This window comes from Pongo abelii, chromosome 1 (genome assembly GCF_028885655.2).
Source record: "Pongo abelii isolate AG06213 chromosome 1, NHGRI_mPonAbe1-v2.0_pri, whole genome shotgun sequence".
Lineage (NCBI taxonomy): Eukaryota > Metazoa > Chordata > Mammalia > Primates > Hominidae > Pongo > Pongo abelii.
Window position 1 is genome coordinate 41,911,445 of NC_071985.2, and position 17,331 is coordinate 41,928,775.

The following is a 17,331-nucleotide window of genomic DNA, read 5'->3' on the forward strand; positions in this document are numbered from 1 at the left end:
TAGTTTTTCTGTGCCTAGCTTATGTAAAAAATTGGCAGTGATAAAGATGGCATTTCAAGACACGGAAAACTGAATTATTCATTAATAGAACAAATATCTGAAAAACTAAGCTAGATCTCTGCCTCATGACATTCATCAAAGCAAAATCCATGCGTATCAAAGATTAAATGTCAAAAATAAAGCCATAGAAGAACTAGGTGATTTAGGCAAATGTGTTTCTGATTTGAGGCTTCTATAGACATACATTGAGGAAAAATTCTACTATGAACAAAATTGATAAAACGGAATAATTACAAATAAGCCTTTCTACATACAAATTTGAAGACAAACCACAGAGGAAAAATAATAAAAACAACTCTTATACATCAATTATAAAAAGGCAAACACCCAAGTAGAAAAGTGGTAAAGAATTATGAACAAATAATTTACAAAGGAAAAATGGAAATAGTCAAATGAATATATGAAAAGTTTAGCTTCACTTATAACATGATAAATACACTTCAAAATGCAAATAAAATGCTGTTTTTGCCTACTAGATTGGCAAATTGACAAAACCTGGTAGTAATATAAACTCAAAGAAAGAGTCACTGTTGTGACTCACTCCGTAGGTCAAAGTGCGGAGGGCACTTTGGCAATATGTACTGAAAGGCTTAAAATCGTGCATAGCCTTTCACACAAATCTGCAAATCTTGTCTCTTGTGTAGATGTGAAGATCTGAATCCTTAAGCTGTCTTTGAAGTTAGTGAAGTCCTCATCTCATTTCTTTTCATGTGTGCAGGATTGTGCATTGTAGTGTTTTTGCTAACAGTTGAAATGTGAAACCACTTTAATTCCAGACATTAAGGACTTTGTTAGGTAGGTTATGGACTATCCAAGTAATAACCAATATGCAACCACTAAAAATGATGTTGTAGAGTAATATATAATAATTAGAATAATTATACAATATAGTTCATAAGTATTAAAGAGGGCTACAAAACCATGTACAGTGTAGTCGTTTGGTTTAAAATATATCTATATATAAAGATTTAAAGCTGTTAAAATTTTACTCATCCTTTCAGGAAAGGAACTGCATTTGTTTGAGAAACTACTTGGAGAAAAAGTGGGGACTATATGCAGACAGAACAATTCTGTTAAATACAGAAGTAAGATATTTATTATTCCAGACAGGGAGTCCTAGGGAAAGAGCCTAGGCTTCAATAAAAGAATTTTACAGACGTGGGACATCAGGTGAGGAAAAATTACAACATAATTACACTACAACATATTTGTGCCTTAAAATACCTTCCAAAATAAGCTAGGCACAGAAGAACTAATACCACATGATCTTTCTTATATGTGAAATCTAAAATAGTTGAACTCATAGAAGTAGATAGTAGAAAGGTGGTTACCAGACACTGAGAGGTGGCTTTCAAACCCACCTCTGATCTGGTATCAAACACCCTTCTTGTTATTATCTCAGAATATTCTGTTGGTGGGTCTCAGGACATTTACAGACATCTTGTCAAATTAAAAAAAAGAATGTCATTGAAACTGATAGGAATTACATTAAATTTGCATACTAATTCAGGGATAATTAACATCACCACAACATTAAATCTTTTAAATAAAATATTATATCTTCCATTTCTTCAAGTATTTTTTTATGTCCCCCTCTTTTAAATCTTCTGCTTATAAGTCCTATATATTTCTTGTTAAATTTCTTTCTAGATGATTTTGTTTCTGTTGTGAATGGTATTTTTCCTCCTTATATTCTATTTGGTTGTTACCTATATAAAGAAAGTAATTAATTTATAAGTATTTATTTTTTACTAGATATCTCACTACTATTTCCAATTCTAATAACCTTTCAAATAATTCCTTCGGGTTTTCAGGTAAACAACCATCAGTTAATAATAAATTTGCCTTCTCTCTCTCTCTAGCTGTATCTATATGTATATCTCTCTAAATATAGGGGGCTGTCATGTTACTGGTTTGAATTTCCACAACTACTTTGAATAATAGGAAGGATGCCGAGTGTTCTTTTCCTTTGAACTTTAATTATATTCAAGTGTGCTTTTAGATTTTAACCATTCATTATGTTTTTTGGCATTAGAGAGTATATTTATATGACATTTAAGAAAAGTTATACTCTTTAATATTGTAGGTTTGTGGATTTCCTAATTTGGAACCATTTCTGAAATAAACTTACTTGTTCCCCTTGCATAATTCTTTTAATATTGGTTTTATTTAATATTCAATTTAAGATTTTTAGCATTTATGTTAGCAAATGAGCCAGAGATTTATTTTATTTTCATTTGTAATCTTTGGCAAACTTTAATTATGGCTATAATTTTATTTCTATGTTCCATAACAGTTTAAATAATATTAATACTTGGATTATCTATTTCTTGAAGTTTAAAAAGAGATACAAAACTGGGGCCATTGTCTTTTTTTGAAGGTGCTTCTTTGTGGTGGCTTTAAATATGTCCACAAATTATTTTATACATGTCCCTTCAAGTGATGGAGCCCAATTCCTCTCTTTTTGAATGTGGGCTGTGCTTTGCGACTTGATTCTAATGATCAGAATAAAGTGGAAATGATATAATGTGCAACTTCAGAGGCTAATCACAAAAAGCACTGCAATGTTTTCCTCTCTTTTTGAGATGCTCATTCTGGGAGAGGCCAGTTGTCCTTTGGAGAAGCCCATGTAGTGAGGAACTGAAGTGTCCTGCAGTCCAAGCCAAGAACAAAAGATACCACCAAGTGATTAAAAAGACAACCCACAGAATGACAGAAAATATGTGAAAACCCTATCTGATAAGGGTTTAATACTTAGAACATATAAAGGACTCCTGTAACTCAATAACAATGAAACAAACAACCCAGTTAGGAAGTGGGCAAAGGATGAGAATAGACATTTTTCCAAAAAAGACATACAGATGGCCAATAAACACAAGAAAAGATGCTCCACATCATTAGTCATTAGGAAAATGTAAATCAAACTGACTTCAGCCCCTTTTAGGGTGGTATAATAATAATTTTTTTAAACCAGAAAAATGACAAGTGTTGGTGAGGATGTAGAGAAATTAGAATATTTGTGCATTGCTGATGGGGATGTAAAATGGTACAGCAGCTGTGGAAAATAGTCTAGCAATTCTTTGAAAAGTTAAACAGAATTACCTTATCCCCCAGCAATTCCACTTCTGGGTATATACCTAAAAGAATTGAAAATATGGACTGAAACAGGTATGGGTTTATCAGCAATTCTGCCTATTTTAAACTACACCTGGTAAATTGTATTTTTCTTCTGACATGGTATATTTCATGGATAGTTTTAATTTTATTAGAAGAGAAGATATAATATTTTTATCATGTATTAAATCTCTTCAATATCAACAGGCTTATGTCTTCTTTCTCATTCTTGTGTATTTGTAGAATTGTTATTTTGTGAAATGACAATTGACCCAGTCTGTTCGTTTTATAACTGGTTACTTTAAAGAATCTGCTTTTAGATTTCTTTATCATTTCTATGATTTCTTTTTTCTTTATTCATTACTTTATTAATTCCTTACTCCAGCAGCCTTTTATATGTGTTTTTAATAATTTAAAAATTGTTAAGAAAATGTTTTGTTCATTTATTTGAATTTTTTCCTGTCAAGTAACAAAAAGGATTGAAAAATTTCTCTGAGGACAGTTTTGGCATTAGCACCTCAGAAATTTTTATGAGTAATATATGTTTCAGCATTCCTAATTAAGAAGCTAAATAATGTAAGGCTTACCATTACAGGCTGTTGAAGCTGACTGGCAATATTCTAATTCTAACCTCAACCTGTCATATGAATTTGGACAAATTAGTTAACCGGTCTGTCTCAGTTTTCTCTTCTATACAATGAGGGATATGCGTGATATCCATTTCAAAGGGTCTTTTAAAGACTAAGTAAATCAAGTAAGGGACTTAGAAGAATGCTTGAGGCACATGCACTCGAGGATCATTAGCGATTGTTATTCTCCAGGTAATCTGCAATGGCTGTTTTTAAATTTCTCTTTGATCAAGATCTAAGGTACTCCGTTTTCTAAAACTTCGAATTTTTAATGTATTATTTGCTTATTAATTCCTAGTTTTTGGTGTATTGTGATGAGAAAATATACCCATTTTGATTTCTTCTATGTGCAAATTTATTGAGGTATACTCTGTGGAGTTATATCAACTTTTATAAATGGTTTTTGTAACTGTGATAAAGGTTTCGAAGTTGAACACACAAGAATCAAAGCAGCCTTATTCCTCAACATGTGATCATTTGTTCACTTATTTGCCCAATCTGAAGTTTTCAACTATTATTATTTTGCTGATTTGTCTTTTTATTTATTTTAGAAAATTCTCTGACTTTGCATAATGACAAGAATTGAAGAAAAATAATGCTCTCAATCCCTTCATCTAACCAGAGATTGTCACCCTATGGCTCACAGGACAAATATGTTCTATAGCACGTATTTGTAAATGAAATTTGATCAAAATACAATCACACATTCATTTGTCTAGGGCTATTTTTCCACTGCAATGGCAGAACTGAGTAACTGCAATAGAGATTGCATGGTCTGCAAAATTGAAAATTTTGCTATCTGGCTCTTGACAAAAAATTTTGCCATCTCTTGCTCAAAACAATCTATGTTTCATTTGTCGAGGTTAACATCTACTCCTTAGTTATATGCTTAAGTTGCACTTGTTTTTCAGAAATTTAACAACATAATTGTATAACCTATATATTCACTTAGTATACCATGTATATTTTGTCACTCCCACCTCCATCTCAGGTGGTCCTGATTTTTTCCAAACCCAATCAAACACACCTATGTATATAGGATACCTCCTCCAAATTTGTCATTATTTTTCCAAATTGAGAACAAACTCTATATGCTTCTCTGCAAATTACTTTTTTCTATTTACATCACAACATGGTCACCCATTCAAATCACTAAACAGAGATCTAATTAAGTCTTCTTGATTGCTGCAAAATAGTTCACAGTAGACGTCTTATGATTTATTCAACCTACTGCTAATAGAATGATGTCAAGGTTGTTTGCTCTTTTTGCTTATATAAACAATATTGCAATAAAGAACCTATTGTAATTAATACTCCTTTTCCTAGGAGTGGGATTAGTAGCTAAGAAGATATCTATGCTTTCATCGTTTGTGGATAGTGTAAGATTTTTTTTTGAAAGCTGCAGCAATTCACATTCCAATGAGCCACTATGAGAGGGCTCCTTTTCCTCAATTCCTGTTTACCTCTACTTCCCTCTTTTAAACTTTTATTAGTGTGACCGTGAAAACATGACATATTGTTGCTTTAATTTGCATTTCCCCAAACCATAGTGAAGTTTAGCTTTTTTGCTTAAATATTTATTTTAGCCATTTTTTAGGCCATTTTTATGTTTCCTTTTGTGAATTGCCTGTGCATATTCTTTCCTCATTTTTATATCGGGTTTTCTATTGCTTATCTACTGTCGTGTGCTCTTAACTTTCTCTCAGTTTTACTTAATACAAATTTCCCTGCAGTCTATTTTCTGTTAACATACGGCATATTTTTGCATATTAGAATTTTAATTCTCCCGTATGTCACTCTGTTGATACATAGATCTGATGGCCGATCTGGTTGGGATGGTGACCATCCTCTTTCTCCCTGAGCGCTCCTTTCCTGGCCAGCCAGAAGATCCAAGTTAACGCTGGCTAACTCCAAGATGCTGTGTGTTTGGTCAGAGAAGACCTCCTTTCCAGTGGTGCGAGACAGTTCTTTAGGTAAGAGTACATGTGTTACAGAGCTCTGTCTTTGAAACAGCTGAATGAGCTCTTCTATATAACAGTATTTGTTTGACGTATTTCAATACGTTAGTTAGCGCTCTCTTGTTCAAAAGTTCTTGTCTTCAGGCCGGACACGGTGGCTCCCGCCTGTAATCCCAGCACTTTGGGAGGCCGAGGCAGGCGGATCACAAGGTCCAGAGATCGAGACCATCCTGGCCAACATGGTGAAACCCCGTCTCTACTACAAATACAAAAATTAGCTCGGCGTGAGGCGGAGGTTGCAGTGAACCGAGACGGTGCCACTGCACTCCAGCCTGGTGACAGAGCGAGACTCCATCTCAAAAAAAAAAAAAAAAAAAAAAAAGTTCTTTTCTTTATTGTGCACTGGACCAAGTATCAATATCTTAAACAAAATTTTAAAATCTTATTTGATACGTTTTAATTTAAATTCTTATTTTTCTTATACTGTTATCTGTTGTTTTCTTTCCTAATATCGCATAATATATTTTAAAATATTTTTGTCTTTCTTATTGTTTTAAAAGAGATACAACATAAAATTTGCCATTAAAACCATTTTAAGAGTATAATTCAGTGGCATCAATGACATTCACAACATTATACAACCATTATCACTGCTTAGTTCCAAAAATTTTCACCATCCCAATGAGAAACTGGATGTATTGAGCAGTAACTCCCTGTTCTCCCCTTCCACTGGTTATCTCTAATCTATTTTTGGTCCAATAAATTTTCTTATTTTCGGCACCTCATAAAAGTGGAATACAGTATTTATCCTTTTGTCTCTGGCTCATTTCACTTAGCATAATGTTTTTAAAGTTTATGCATCTTGTAGCGTGTATCAGAACTCTATTCCTTTGTATAGCTGAAGAATATTCCATGGAATGTATAAGCTCCATTTCGTTTATCCATTCATCTGCTCATAGATACTCGGGTTGTTTCTACCTTTTGGCTATTTTGAACAAAGCTGCTACGGACATTGGTATTTGAGCATCTGCTTCAGTCCTTGTTTTCAATTTCTTTAGGTATATGCCTAGGAGTAGAATTGCTGGCCATATGGTAATTCTATGTTTAACTTTTTCAGGAATCACCAAACTGCTTTCCACAGTGCTGCACCATTTTACATTTCCACCAGCAATGTATAAGCATTCTAATTTCTCCACATCCTCACCAACACCTTTTATTTCCCGTTTTTTAAAAAAATTATAACCATCCTAATACAAAACATCCTAGTACAAAGTCAGGTTGATGTGCACTTCCCTAATGACTAATGATGTTGAACATCTTTTGATGTGTTTATTGGGCATTTGTATATTTCCCTTGGAGACATGTCCATCACATCATTTGCTCATTTTCGGTTACTGAGTTTTCAGTGCACAGGTCTTGTGCCTCCTTGATTAAATTTATTCCTAAGTATTTTATTCTTTTTGGTGCTACTGTAAATAGGATTTTGACCATATTTAGAAGGCTTTGTCTTTCAAAAGGGGAGATTGGAATCATTCACATTTACTATTATAACTGATGAGTTTGATCTTACTTATAGTGTTCTTTCCTTTTTATTTATTTAACAATTCTATGGGTTGGAACTCAGCACTGTATAAAACAAACTCCATTCTTGCTCTGCTAAATGGAGTTTGTTTTTTTTGTAATATATAGTATTATATTTTGTAATATAAAATATGTTATATTTAAATATTGTATATCATGTAAATAAAATTTACATCAATATTTTTATTGATATAAAATAATAGATTTTATCACTACAACTAGGAAGTTAGGAATGAAGTAAGAAAAAGTATGATAAACTTACACTATGTAGGGGATACATATTCTTGACGTAAAAAATAAAAGAGAAATGGTACTTTACACCAGTATAAAATCAAAATATGTTAAAAATCAGATTTATATAATATTTTATATCAAATTTATATCATATTTATTATTTTTATAATATATACGAATTTTATGTTATATATATAATATATATATACTTATAAAACCTTCCCCCTGTGCTTTGTACTCTACTTGCAATAGCCTTTTCCTATCTTTGCTTGAACATCTTCAAGCCCTAGTTCTCAAACTTTTTTGGTCTCAAGAATTTTTTGCACTCCTAAACATTTTTGTTATTGTTATTGTTATTATTATTATTATTATTTGAGACAGAGTTTTGCTCTTGTTGCCCAGGCTGGAGTGCAGTGGTGCAATCTCGGCTCACCGCAACCTCTGCCTCCCGGGTTCAAGCGATTCTCCTGCCTCAGCCTCCCGAGTAGCTGGGATTACAGGCATGCGCCACCACACCTGGCTAATTTTGTATTTTTTAGTAGAGACTGGGTTTCTCCATGTTGGCCAGGCTGGTCTTGAACTCCCGACCTCAGGTGTTCTGCCCACCTCGGCCTCCCAAAGTGCTGGGATTACAGGCATGAGCCACGGCGCCCGGCCACTTTAAAAATTATTAAGGACCTCAAAGTGATTTTACCAATAGAGCTTATATCTGTTAATATTTATTATATTAGAAAGAAAAACTGAGGCATTAAAATACATTTATTAATTCACTTCAACATAATAACACTGGTTTCCCAAAAGAGAGACAGAAAGCTTGCTAGCTCTTGTTTCTCTCACCCCTCTTTTGTTTTATGGACCAAGTGGTTTCACCCTTCTGATTATCTTTTAAAATTTGATTTTTAACATATATATACATTGATTTTATACTGGTGTGAAGTACCATTTTCTCCTTATTTTTCATGTCAAGAATATGTGTCCCCTAAATATGATAAGTTTATGATGGTTTTTCTTACTTCATCTCTAACTTCCTAGTTGAAGTGATAAAATCTATTTTTTTATATCAAGTTTCTTCTTCTTTTCGTATTACATGAATTATCTTTCAATAATTAGTCCTGCTTTGATATTTTGTTTTATTTCCATATTAAATAAAACAGTTTTAGTGACCCCATTTAACTAGTTTTTTGCCTCATTAATATTTCTTTGATACAACACCATTTGGAATTTTGATTTCTTCTTCAAAAAGAAGACTCCCACAGCTTTGTGGGAGTTTCTCTTTTTGTAGGCAGTATATCTAACTGGTGTATGTTTGGGGTTCCTGCTTATTTAAGATGATGCATCTGTGCCTTGCAGATGAATGGCAGCTTGGCTGAGTACAGAAATTTTATTGTACAACATTTCCTCTCAAACACTAACTTCTACTACTTAGTGTTACAGAACAGAAGCTTGGTGCTAATATGAATTTCTTCTTTTTTGTTTATTTCTGGAGAGTGGCAGTATTTTTTAATATCTGGATGGCATAATTTTCTTCCATGTAGGGCCAGGGCCCATTATTGTTAATCTTGATTTGTTTAGTAAGCCTTCAAGGATCAATTTAGTATTTTTCTTTATAGCCTGAGAAATTATCTTCCATTACGTGCTAATTAATGCTTCTATTCATTCTGCTTTCTTTTATTTTTTCTGGAATTTCTATATTATATCCCTGTGTGTTTGTGTGTAGTGTGTTTGTGTGTACATATGTGTCATTTCAAGTCTGGTCCTTGATGAATTCTGGAGAATTCAATCTTGTCTTCATTATCCCTTTGGTGTTTTTTTTTTTTCCGGGGGTGGGGGGCAGGCTCCAATCTACCAGTCATCACTCCTTTTCAGACTCCCACGTGTTTCATTCAAATCTCAACTTTTCTGATATCAGATCATTAAATCTTATAAATGCCTCTTATAGTTCCATCGACTCTATGTTACAAACACATGAGAGATTTCTAAAGATTGTCCCCTGTTTATTGGAGGAAGCTGTTGTGCAGATGAATATTTCTCTGATCTCTTAGATTGGTTTCTTCTATTTTCAATTGCTTTATCTTGCCTTAGATTTGGTGATATTTTGTTTTGCTTACCATAGGGAAATCTATGTTCATTCACAATGGGAGGTGAGAAAAGGTTGGGCAAGAGGTTGTGTGAAAAGCAGTTTAAATCGTCCAGGCTCAGACAGTCAGAAAGGATGAATACTGACTCACTCTAGTGATAGAATAGGCTGATGAGAAGGGGCAGTTAGTTATTGCAGTAAAATTTAATATATATCATGTTTTTCCTCTCTGAATTTATCATGGCAACCAAAAATGAGTACACAGTCTTTTTTTTATTATCATACTTTAAATTCTGGGATACATGTGCAGGACGTGCAGGTTTGTTACATAGGTATACACATGCCATGGTGGTTTGCTGCACCATCAACCCATCATCTACATTAGCTATTTCTCCTAATGCTATCCCTTCCCTAGATTCCTACCCCCTGACAGGCCCCATTGTGTGATGTTCCCCTCCATGTGTCCATGTGTTCTCATTGTTTAACTCCCACTTAGGAATGAGAAAATGCGATGGTTGGTTTTCTATTCCTGTGTTAGTTTGCTGAGAATGATGGTTTCTAGCTTCATAAATGTCCCTGCAAAGGACATGAACTCATCCTTTTTTATGGCTGCATAGTATTCCATGGTGTATATGTGCCACATTTTCTTTATCCAGTCTATATCATTGATGGGCATTTGGGTTGGTTCCAAGTCTTTGCTATTGTGAAGAGTGCTGCAATAAACATACTTGTGCATGTGTCTTTACAGAAGGATGATTTATAATCCTTTGGGTATATACTCAGTAATGGGATTGCTGGGTCAAATGGTATTTCTGGTTCTAGATCCTTGAGGAATCACCACACTGTCATCCACAATGGTTGAACAAATTTACACTCCCACCAACAGTGTAAAAGCATTTCTATTTCTTCACATCCTCTCCAGCATCTGTTGTTTCCTGACTTTTTAATGATCGCCATTCTAACTGGCCTGAGATGGTATCTCAATGTGGTTTTGATTTGCATTTCTCTAATGACCAGTGATGATGAGCTTTTTTTCATGTTTGTTGACTGCATAAATGTCTTCTTTTGAGAAGTGTCTGTTCATATACTTTGCCCTCTTTTTGATAGGGTTGTTTTTTCTTGTAAATTTGTTTGAGTTCCTTGTAGATTCTGGATATTAGTCCTTTGTCATATGGATGGATTGCAAAAATTTTCTCCCATTCTGTAGGTTGTCTGTTCACTCTGATGATAGTTTCTTTTGCTGTGCAGAAGGTCTTTAGTTTGATTAGATCCCATTTGTCAATTTTGGCTTTTGTTACCATTGCTTTTGGTGTTTTAGTAATGAAGTCTTTGCCCATGCCTATGTCCTGAATGGTATTGCCTAGGTTTTCTTCTAGGGTTTTTATGGTTTTAGGTCTTACATTTAAGTCTTTAATATATCTTGAGTTAATTTTTGTATAAGGTGCAAAGGAAGGGGTCCAGCTTCAGTTTTCTGCATATGGCTAGCCAGTTTTCCCAACACCATTTATTAAATAGGGAATCCTTTCCCCATTGCTTGTTTTTGTCAGGTTTGTCAAAGATCAGATGGTTGTAGATGTGTGGCGTTATTTCTGAGGCCTCTGTTCTGTTCCATTGGTCTATATATCTGTTTTGGTACCAGTATGATGCTGTTTTGCTTACTGTAGCCTTGTAGTATAGTTTGAAGTCAGGTGCCTCCTGACTTGAAGTGTGGCACCTCCAGGTTTGTTCTTTTTGCTTAGGATTGTCTTGGCTATATGGGCTATTTTTTGGTTCCATATGAAATTTAAAGTAGTTTTTTTTTTTTTGTAATTCTGTGAAGAAAGCCATTGGTAATTTGATGGGGATAGCATTGAATGTATAAATTACCTTGGGCAGTATGGACATTTTCATGATATTGATTCTTTCCATCCACAATTGTGAAATGTTTTTTTCATTTGTTTGTGTCCTCGCTTACTTCCTTGAGCCGTGGTTTGTAGTTCTCCTTGAAGATGTCCTTCACTTCCCTTGTAAGTTGTATTCCAAGGTATTTTATTCACTTTGCAGGAATTTTGAATGGGAGTTCACTCATGCTTTGGCTCTCTGTCTATTATTGGTGTATAGGAATGCTTGTGATTTTTGCATTGATTTTGTATCCTGAGACTTTGCTGAAGTTGCTTATCAGATTATGGATATTTTAAGCTGAGACAATGGGGTTTTCTAAATATACAATCATGTCATATGCAAACAGAGACAATTTGACTTCCTCTCTTCCTATTTGAATACCCTTTATTTCTTTCTCTTGCCTGATTGCCCTGGCCAGAGCTTCCAATACTATGTTGAATAGGAGTGGTGAGAGAGGGCATCCTTGTCTTGTGCTGGTTTTCAAAGCGCATGCTTCCAGCTTTTGCCCATTCAGTATGATATTGGTGGTGGGTTTGTTATAAATAGCTTCTATCATTTTGAGACATATTCCATCAATACCTAGTTTATTGAGAGTTTGTAGCATGAAGGGCTGTTGAATTTTATCGAAGCCCTTTTCTGCATCTATTGAGATAATCATGTGGTTTTTATCATTGGTTCTGTTAATGTGATGGATTACATTTATTGATTTGCATATGTTGAACCAGCCTTGTATCCCAGGGATGAAGCCAGTCTGATCATGGTGGATAAGCTTTTTGATGTGCTGCTGGATTTGGTTTGCCAGTATTTTATTGAGGATTTTTGCATCAATGTTCATCAGGGATATTGGCCTGAAATTTTCCTTTTTTATTGTGTCTCTGCCAAGTTTTGGTATCAGGATGATGCTGACCTCATAAAATGAGTTAGGGAGGAGTCCCTCTTTTTCTATTGTTTGGAATAGCTTAGAAGGAATGGTACCAGCTCCTCTTCGTACCTCTGGTAGGATTTGGCTATGAATCCATCTGTTCCTGGGCCTTTTTTGTTGGTAGTCTATTAATTACTTCCTCAATTTCAGAACTGAATCCCTGCATAGGGATTCAACTTCTTCCTGTTTTAGTCTTGGGAGGGTGTATGTATCCAGGAATTTATCTATTTCTTCTAGATTTTCTAGTTTATTTGCATAGAGGTGTTTACAGTATTTTCTGATGGTAGTTTGTATTTCTGTGGGATCAGTGGTGATATCCCCTTTATCATTTTTTATTGTGTCTATTTGATTCTTCTCTCTTTTTTCTTTATTAGTCTGGCTAGTGGTCTATTTTGTTAATCTTTTCAAAAAACCAGCTCCTGGATTCATTGATTTTTTGAAGGGTTTTTTGTGTCTCTATCTCCTTCAGTTCTGCTCTGATCTTAGTTATTTCTTCTCTTCTGCTAGCTTTTGAATTTGTTTGCTCTTGCTTCTCTAGTTGTTTAATTGTGATGTTAGGGCATTGATTATAGATCTTTTCTGCTTTCTCCTGTGGGCATTTAGTGCTATAAATTTAGTGCTCTAAACACTCTTTGGCTGTGTCCCAGAAATTCTGGTACATTATGTCTTTGTTCTCATCAGTTTCAAATAACTTACTTATTTCTGCTTTCATTTCGTTATTTACCCAGTAGTCATTCAGAGCAGGTTGTTCAGTTTCCATGTAGTTGTGCAGTTTTGAAAGAGTTTTTTTAATCCTGAGTTCTAATTTGATTGCACTGTGGTCTGAGAGACTGTTATGATTTCCATTCTTTTGCATTTTGAGGAGTGCTTTACTTCCAATTATGTGGTCGATTTTAGAAAAATTGCTATGTGGTGCTGAGAAGAATGTATATTCTGCTGATTTGGGGTGGAGAGTTCTATAGATGTCTATTAGGTCTGCTTGGTCCAGAGCTGAGTTCAAGTCCTGAATATCCTTGTTAATTTTGTGTCTCGTTGACCTGTCTAATATTGACAGTGGGGTGTTAAAGTCTCCCACTATTATTGTGTGGGAATCTAAGTCTCTTTATAGGTCTTTCAGAACTTGCTTTATGAATCTGGGTGCTCCTGTATTGGGTGCATATATATTTAGGATAGTTAGCTCTTCTTGTTGCATCCTTTGCCATTATGTAATGCCCTTGTCTCTTTTGATCTTTGTTGGTTTAAAGTATGTTTTATCAGAGGCTAGGATTGTAACCCCTGCTTTTATTGGCTTTTCATTTGCTTGGTAAATATTCCTCCATCCCTTTATTTTGCACCTATGTGTGTCTTTGCACATGAGATGAGTCTTCTGAATACAGCACACCAGTGGGTCTTGACTCTTTATCCAGTTTTTCAGTCAGTGTCTTTTAATTGGGGGCATTTAGCCAATTTACATTTAATGTTAGAATTGTTATGTGTAAATTTGATCCTGTCATTATGATGCTAATTTGTTATTTTGCCCGTTAGTTGATGTGGTTTCTTCATATTGTTGATGGTCTTTACAATTTGGTGTGTTTTTGCAGTGGCTGGTACCAGTTATTCCTTTCCATGTTTAGTGCGTCCTTCAGGAGCCCTTATAAGGCAAGTCTGGTGGTGACAAAATTCCTCAGCATTTGCTTGTCTGTAAAGGATTTTCTTTCTCCTTCATTTATGAAGCTTAGTTTGGCTGGATATGAAATTCTGGGCTGAAAATTCTTTTCTTCAAAAATGTTGAATATTGGCCCCCACTCTCTTCTGGCTTGTAGGGTTTCTGTAGAGAGATTCACTGTTAGACTGATGGGCTTCCCTTTGTGGGTAACCTGACCTTTCTCTCTGGCTGCCCTTAACATTTTTTTCCTTCATTTCAACCTTGGTGAATCTGACAATTATGTGTCTTGGGGTTGCTCTTCTCAAGGAGTATCTTTGTGGTGTTCTCTGTATTTCCTGAATTTGAATGCTGGCCTGTCTTGCTAGGTTGGGGCAGTTCTCCTGGATAATATCTTGAAGAGTGTTTTCCAACTTGGTTCCATTCTCCCTGTCACTTTCAGGTACACCAATCAAAGGTAGGTTTCGTCTTTTCACATAGTCCCACATTTCTTGGAGGCTTTGTTCATTCCTTTTCATTTTTTGTGTCTTCATGTTTTATTTCATTAAGTTGATCTTCAATCTCTGATATCCTTTGTTTCACTTGATTGATTTGGCTATTGATACTTGTGTATGTTTCATGAAGTTCTTGTGCTGTGTTTTTCAGCTCCATCAGGTCATTTATGTTCTTTTCTAAACTGGTTATTCTAGTTAGCAATTCCTTTAACCTGTTTTTCAAGGTTCTTCGCTTCCTTGCATTGGGTTAGAACATGCTCCTTTAGCTCGGAGGAGTTTGTTATTACCCACCTTCTGAAGCCTACTTCTGTCAATCTGTCAAACTCATTCTCCATCCAGTTTTGTTCTCTTGCTGGCAAGGAGTTGTGATCCTTTGGAGGAGAAGAGGCATTCTGGTTTTGGGAATTTTCAGCCTTTTTGTGCTGGTTTTTCCTCATCTTCATGGATTTGTCTATCTTTGGTCTTTGATGTTGGTGACTTTTGGATGGGGTTTTCATGTGGACCTCCTTTTTGTTGATGTTGATGCTATTCCTTTATGTTTGTTAGTTTTTCTTCTAACAGTCAGCCCCCTCTGCTGCAATTCTGCTGGAGTTTGATGGAGGTCCACTCCAGAGTCTTTAAAAGCCCCTTCTCAGTTGGGGCAATGGCTTCTGGTGTGGCTACTTGTCCCAAGGAGAAGTCAAGAACAAGAACCCCATAATGTCTCCTCTCTGTGTGCACTTTGATGCGTACTCTTCCAGAGCTGCTGTTACAATTAATATTTACCCTCCCAACCCCTGCTTCAGGGTCCTCCAACTCAACTGTAGTACCTACTGATCTCAGTTAAGGAGGTTCACATGGTTCAGCTACCTTTTTTCCTTTTCCTTATTTGTAAGCTGCTCCTTTTCATCCAGTGAATGCCTGACCAGGTTTCACATGTACCAGCTTTGACAGGAACATGTTGCCCTCCCCTGGTTTACAATACAATACATATTGTACCTTCTTTTTTGTATTCCTTTGATCATATGGCTATGTCCAAGGTATCGTCTCCATCTATAAGTCCTATTGCTTGCTTTTAAAGTAAAGGTAGCAATAGTTTAGTTTGTCTGTCTGAGACTGGGTCAGAAATTGGCTCTGCTGTTCTGGAACTCATATTCAAGAGATGGTATTCTCAACTCACCCTTCATTACAAGAATAATTAACTGTTGATCCAAACTGTGTATCTGTGTTTATATGCACCATTCCATTGAAGGGTTCTGGAGGAGGTCCACATGATTTTCCTAGGGGAAGAAGCAGAATTTGGGATTAAGTATAGAGTTCAACTTACCTTTGTAAGGTTCAAACTGGAGTGTGGCATACTAAACAGCATATACAGTTCCAATTGTTTCATGGAATTGACTGCTTTGAGGAAACTTGGCAGACAACTTCAGAATCATGTAGCTACAGAACACAACTTTGAAAAAGACTACCTTGCATCTCCTAATAAAGGTTATGAATGTGCTCTCGCCTGTAATCCTAGCAATTTGGGAGGCCGAGGCAGGCAGATCACCTGAGGTCAGGAGTTCAAGACCAGCCTGGCCAACGTGGCAAAACCCCATCTCTACTAAAAAATACAAAAATTAGCTGGGCATGGGAGTGGGTGCCTATAATACCAGTTACTCAGGAGGCTGAGGCAGGGAGACTTGCTCGAACCTAGGAGGTTGCAGTGAGCCAAGATCACGCCACTACACTCTGGCCTGGGTGACAGAGTAAGGCTCCATCTCAGAAACAAACAAACAAAAAACACAACAACAACAGCAGAAACAAAACAAAAACAAAACAAGTCATTTATGGCTAAAGTGTTGTACTCTCATTCCACCAGCCAAAATCAAATAACTCAAAATTTGGGATGTCTTCCCTATTTATAGTTAGCCAAGCACAGTTCACTGCAACCCACATAAACTTCTTTTGTACCCTTGTTTTTTCATTCATTTCATGGTTTCAGCCATCAAGGATGATCTACAGTGAATGTAAATTTTCTCTCTAATTCTTTTGTGAGAGCCATTCTCATGAAATGAGCATCTAGTCAAGGTTCAGGAACTCCAAGCAAGAAGAAGGGGTGATGTACAAGACCATCCTTTATCAAAATACCTTGGGCAAATATAGACATCTTGCCTCCAAAATTTGAGCAAATTGAATCAAATCCCACCTATGTTGTTTTTGTTGTTGTTGTTTGTAGAGGTGGGGTTTGGCCATGTTGCCCAGGCTGGTTGCGAACTCCTGAGCTCAAGCTATCTGCCAGCCTTGGCCTCCCAAAGTGATGGGATTATAGGCGTGAGCCACCAAGCCCAGTCCCACCTATGATTTAACAGACATGAAGTAGTTCCCAGGGAGGGGTTACTCACGTCTACACTTGTCTTCAACACCTGACCAGACCAAGTTTTCTAGGCAGGAGATAGAGAACATTTTCCCAAAATACCCAGGACGGCATTCATAATTCAAAGAAGTCCCAACTGGAAACTCAAAGTCATTAATTGGGATCGTAGGACTGGCAAATGGAAACTGCTCTGGGGTTTTACAGTGACCTGGAGAAAAAAACCACAGGAATATCAAAGTTAGCAGACAGACTTCCACCCTACCTCCTCTTTCTCTTCAATTAAGCTGATAGGTGGATCACAGAAACAAAGAGACTTACAAGAATAGCAAAAGATTTTCTTCTCCTTGATGTTACCTTGGGATGAAGCTCTTCAATGGCATCTACTCAGCAGGATTTTTTTTACT

At 35.8% G+C, this 17,331-nt stretch overlaps 1 protein-coding gene across 11 annotated transcripts in view; it reads right to left on the reverse strand.

The window, feature by feature from the left end:
* The window catches only part of CR1 (complement C3b/C4b receptor 1 (Knops blood group)), a 203,735-nt gene that overhangs the window by 115,376 nt on the left and 71,028 nt on the right, over positions 1-17,331 (reverse strand). For all 11 annotated transcript variants that reach the window (XM_054521535.2, XM_054521512.2, XM_054521478.2 and 8 more), the window contains exons 26-27: positions 16,956-17,135; positions 15,752-15,851 (exon numbers count right to left, since the gene is read on the reverse strand). In XM_054521535.2, coding sequence (XP_054377510.1) covers positions 15,752-15,851; positions 16,956-17,135 — 280 coding nt within the window. The remainder of the gene's footprint in view (positions 1-15,751; positions 15,852-16,955; positions 17,136-17,331) is intronic.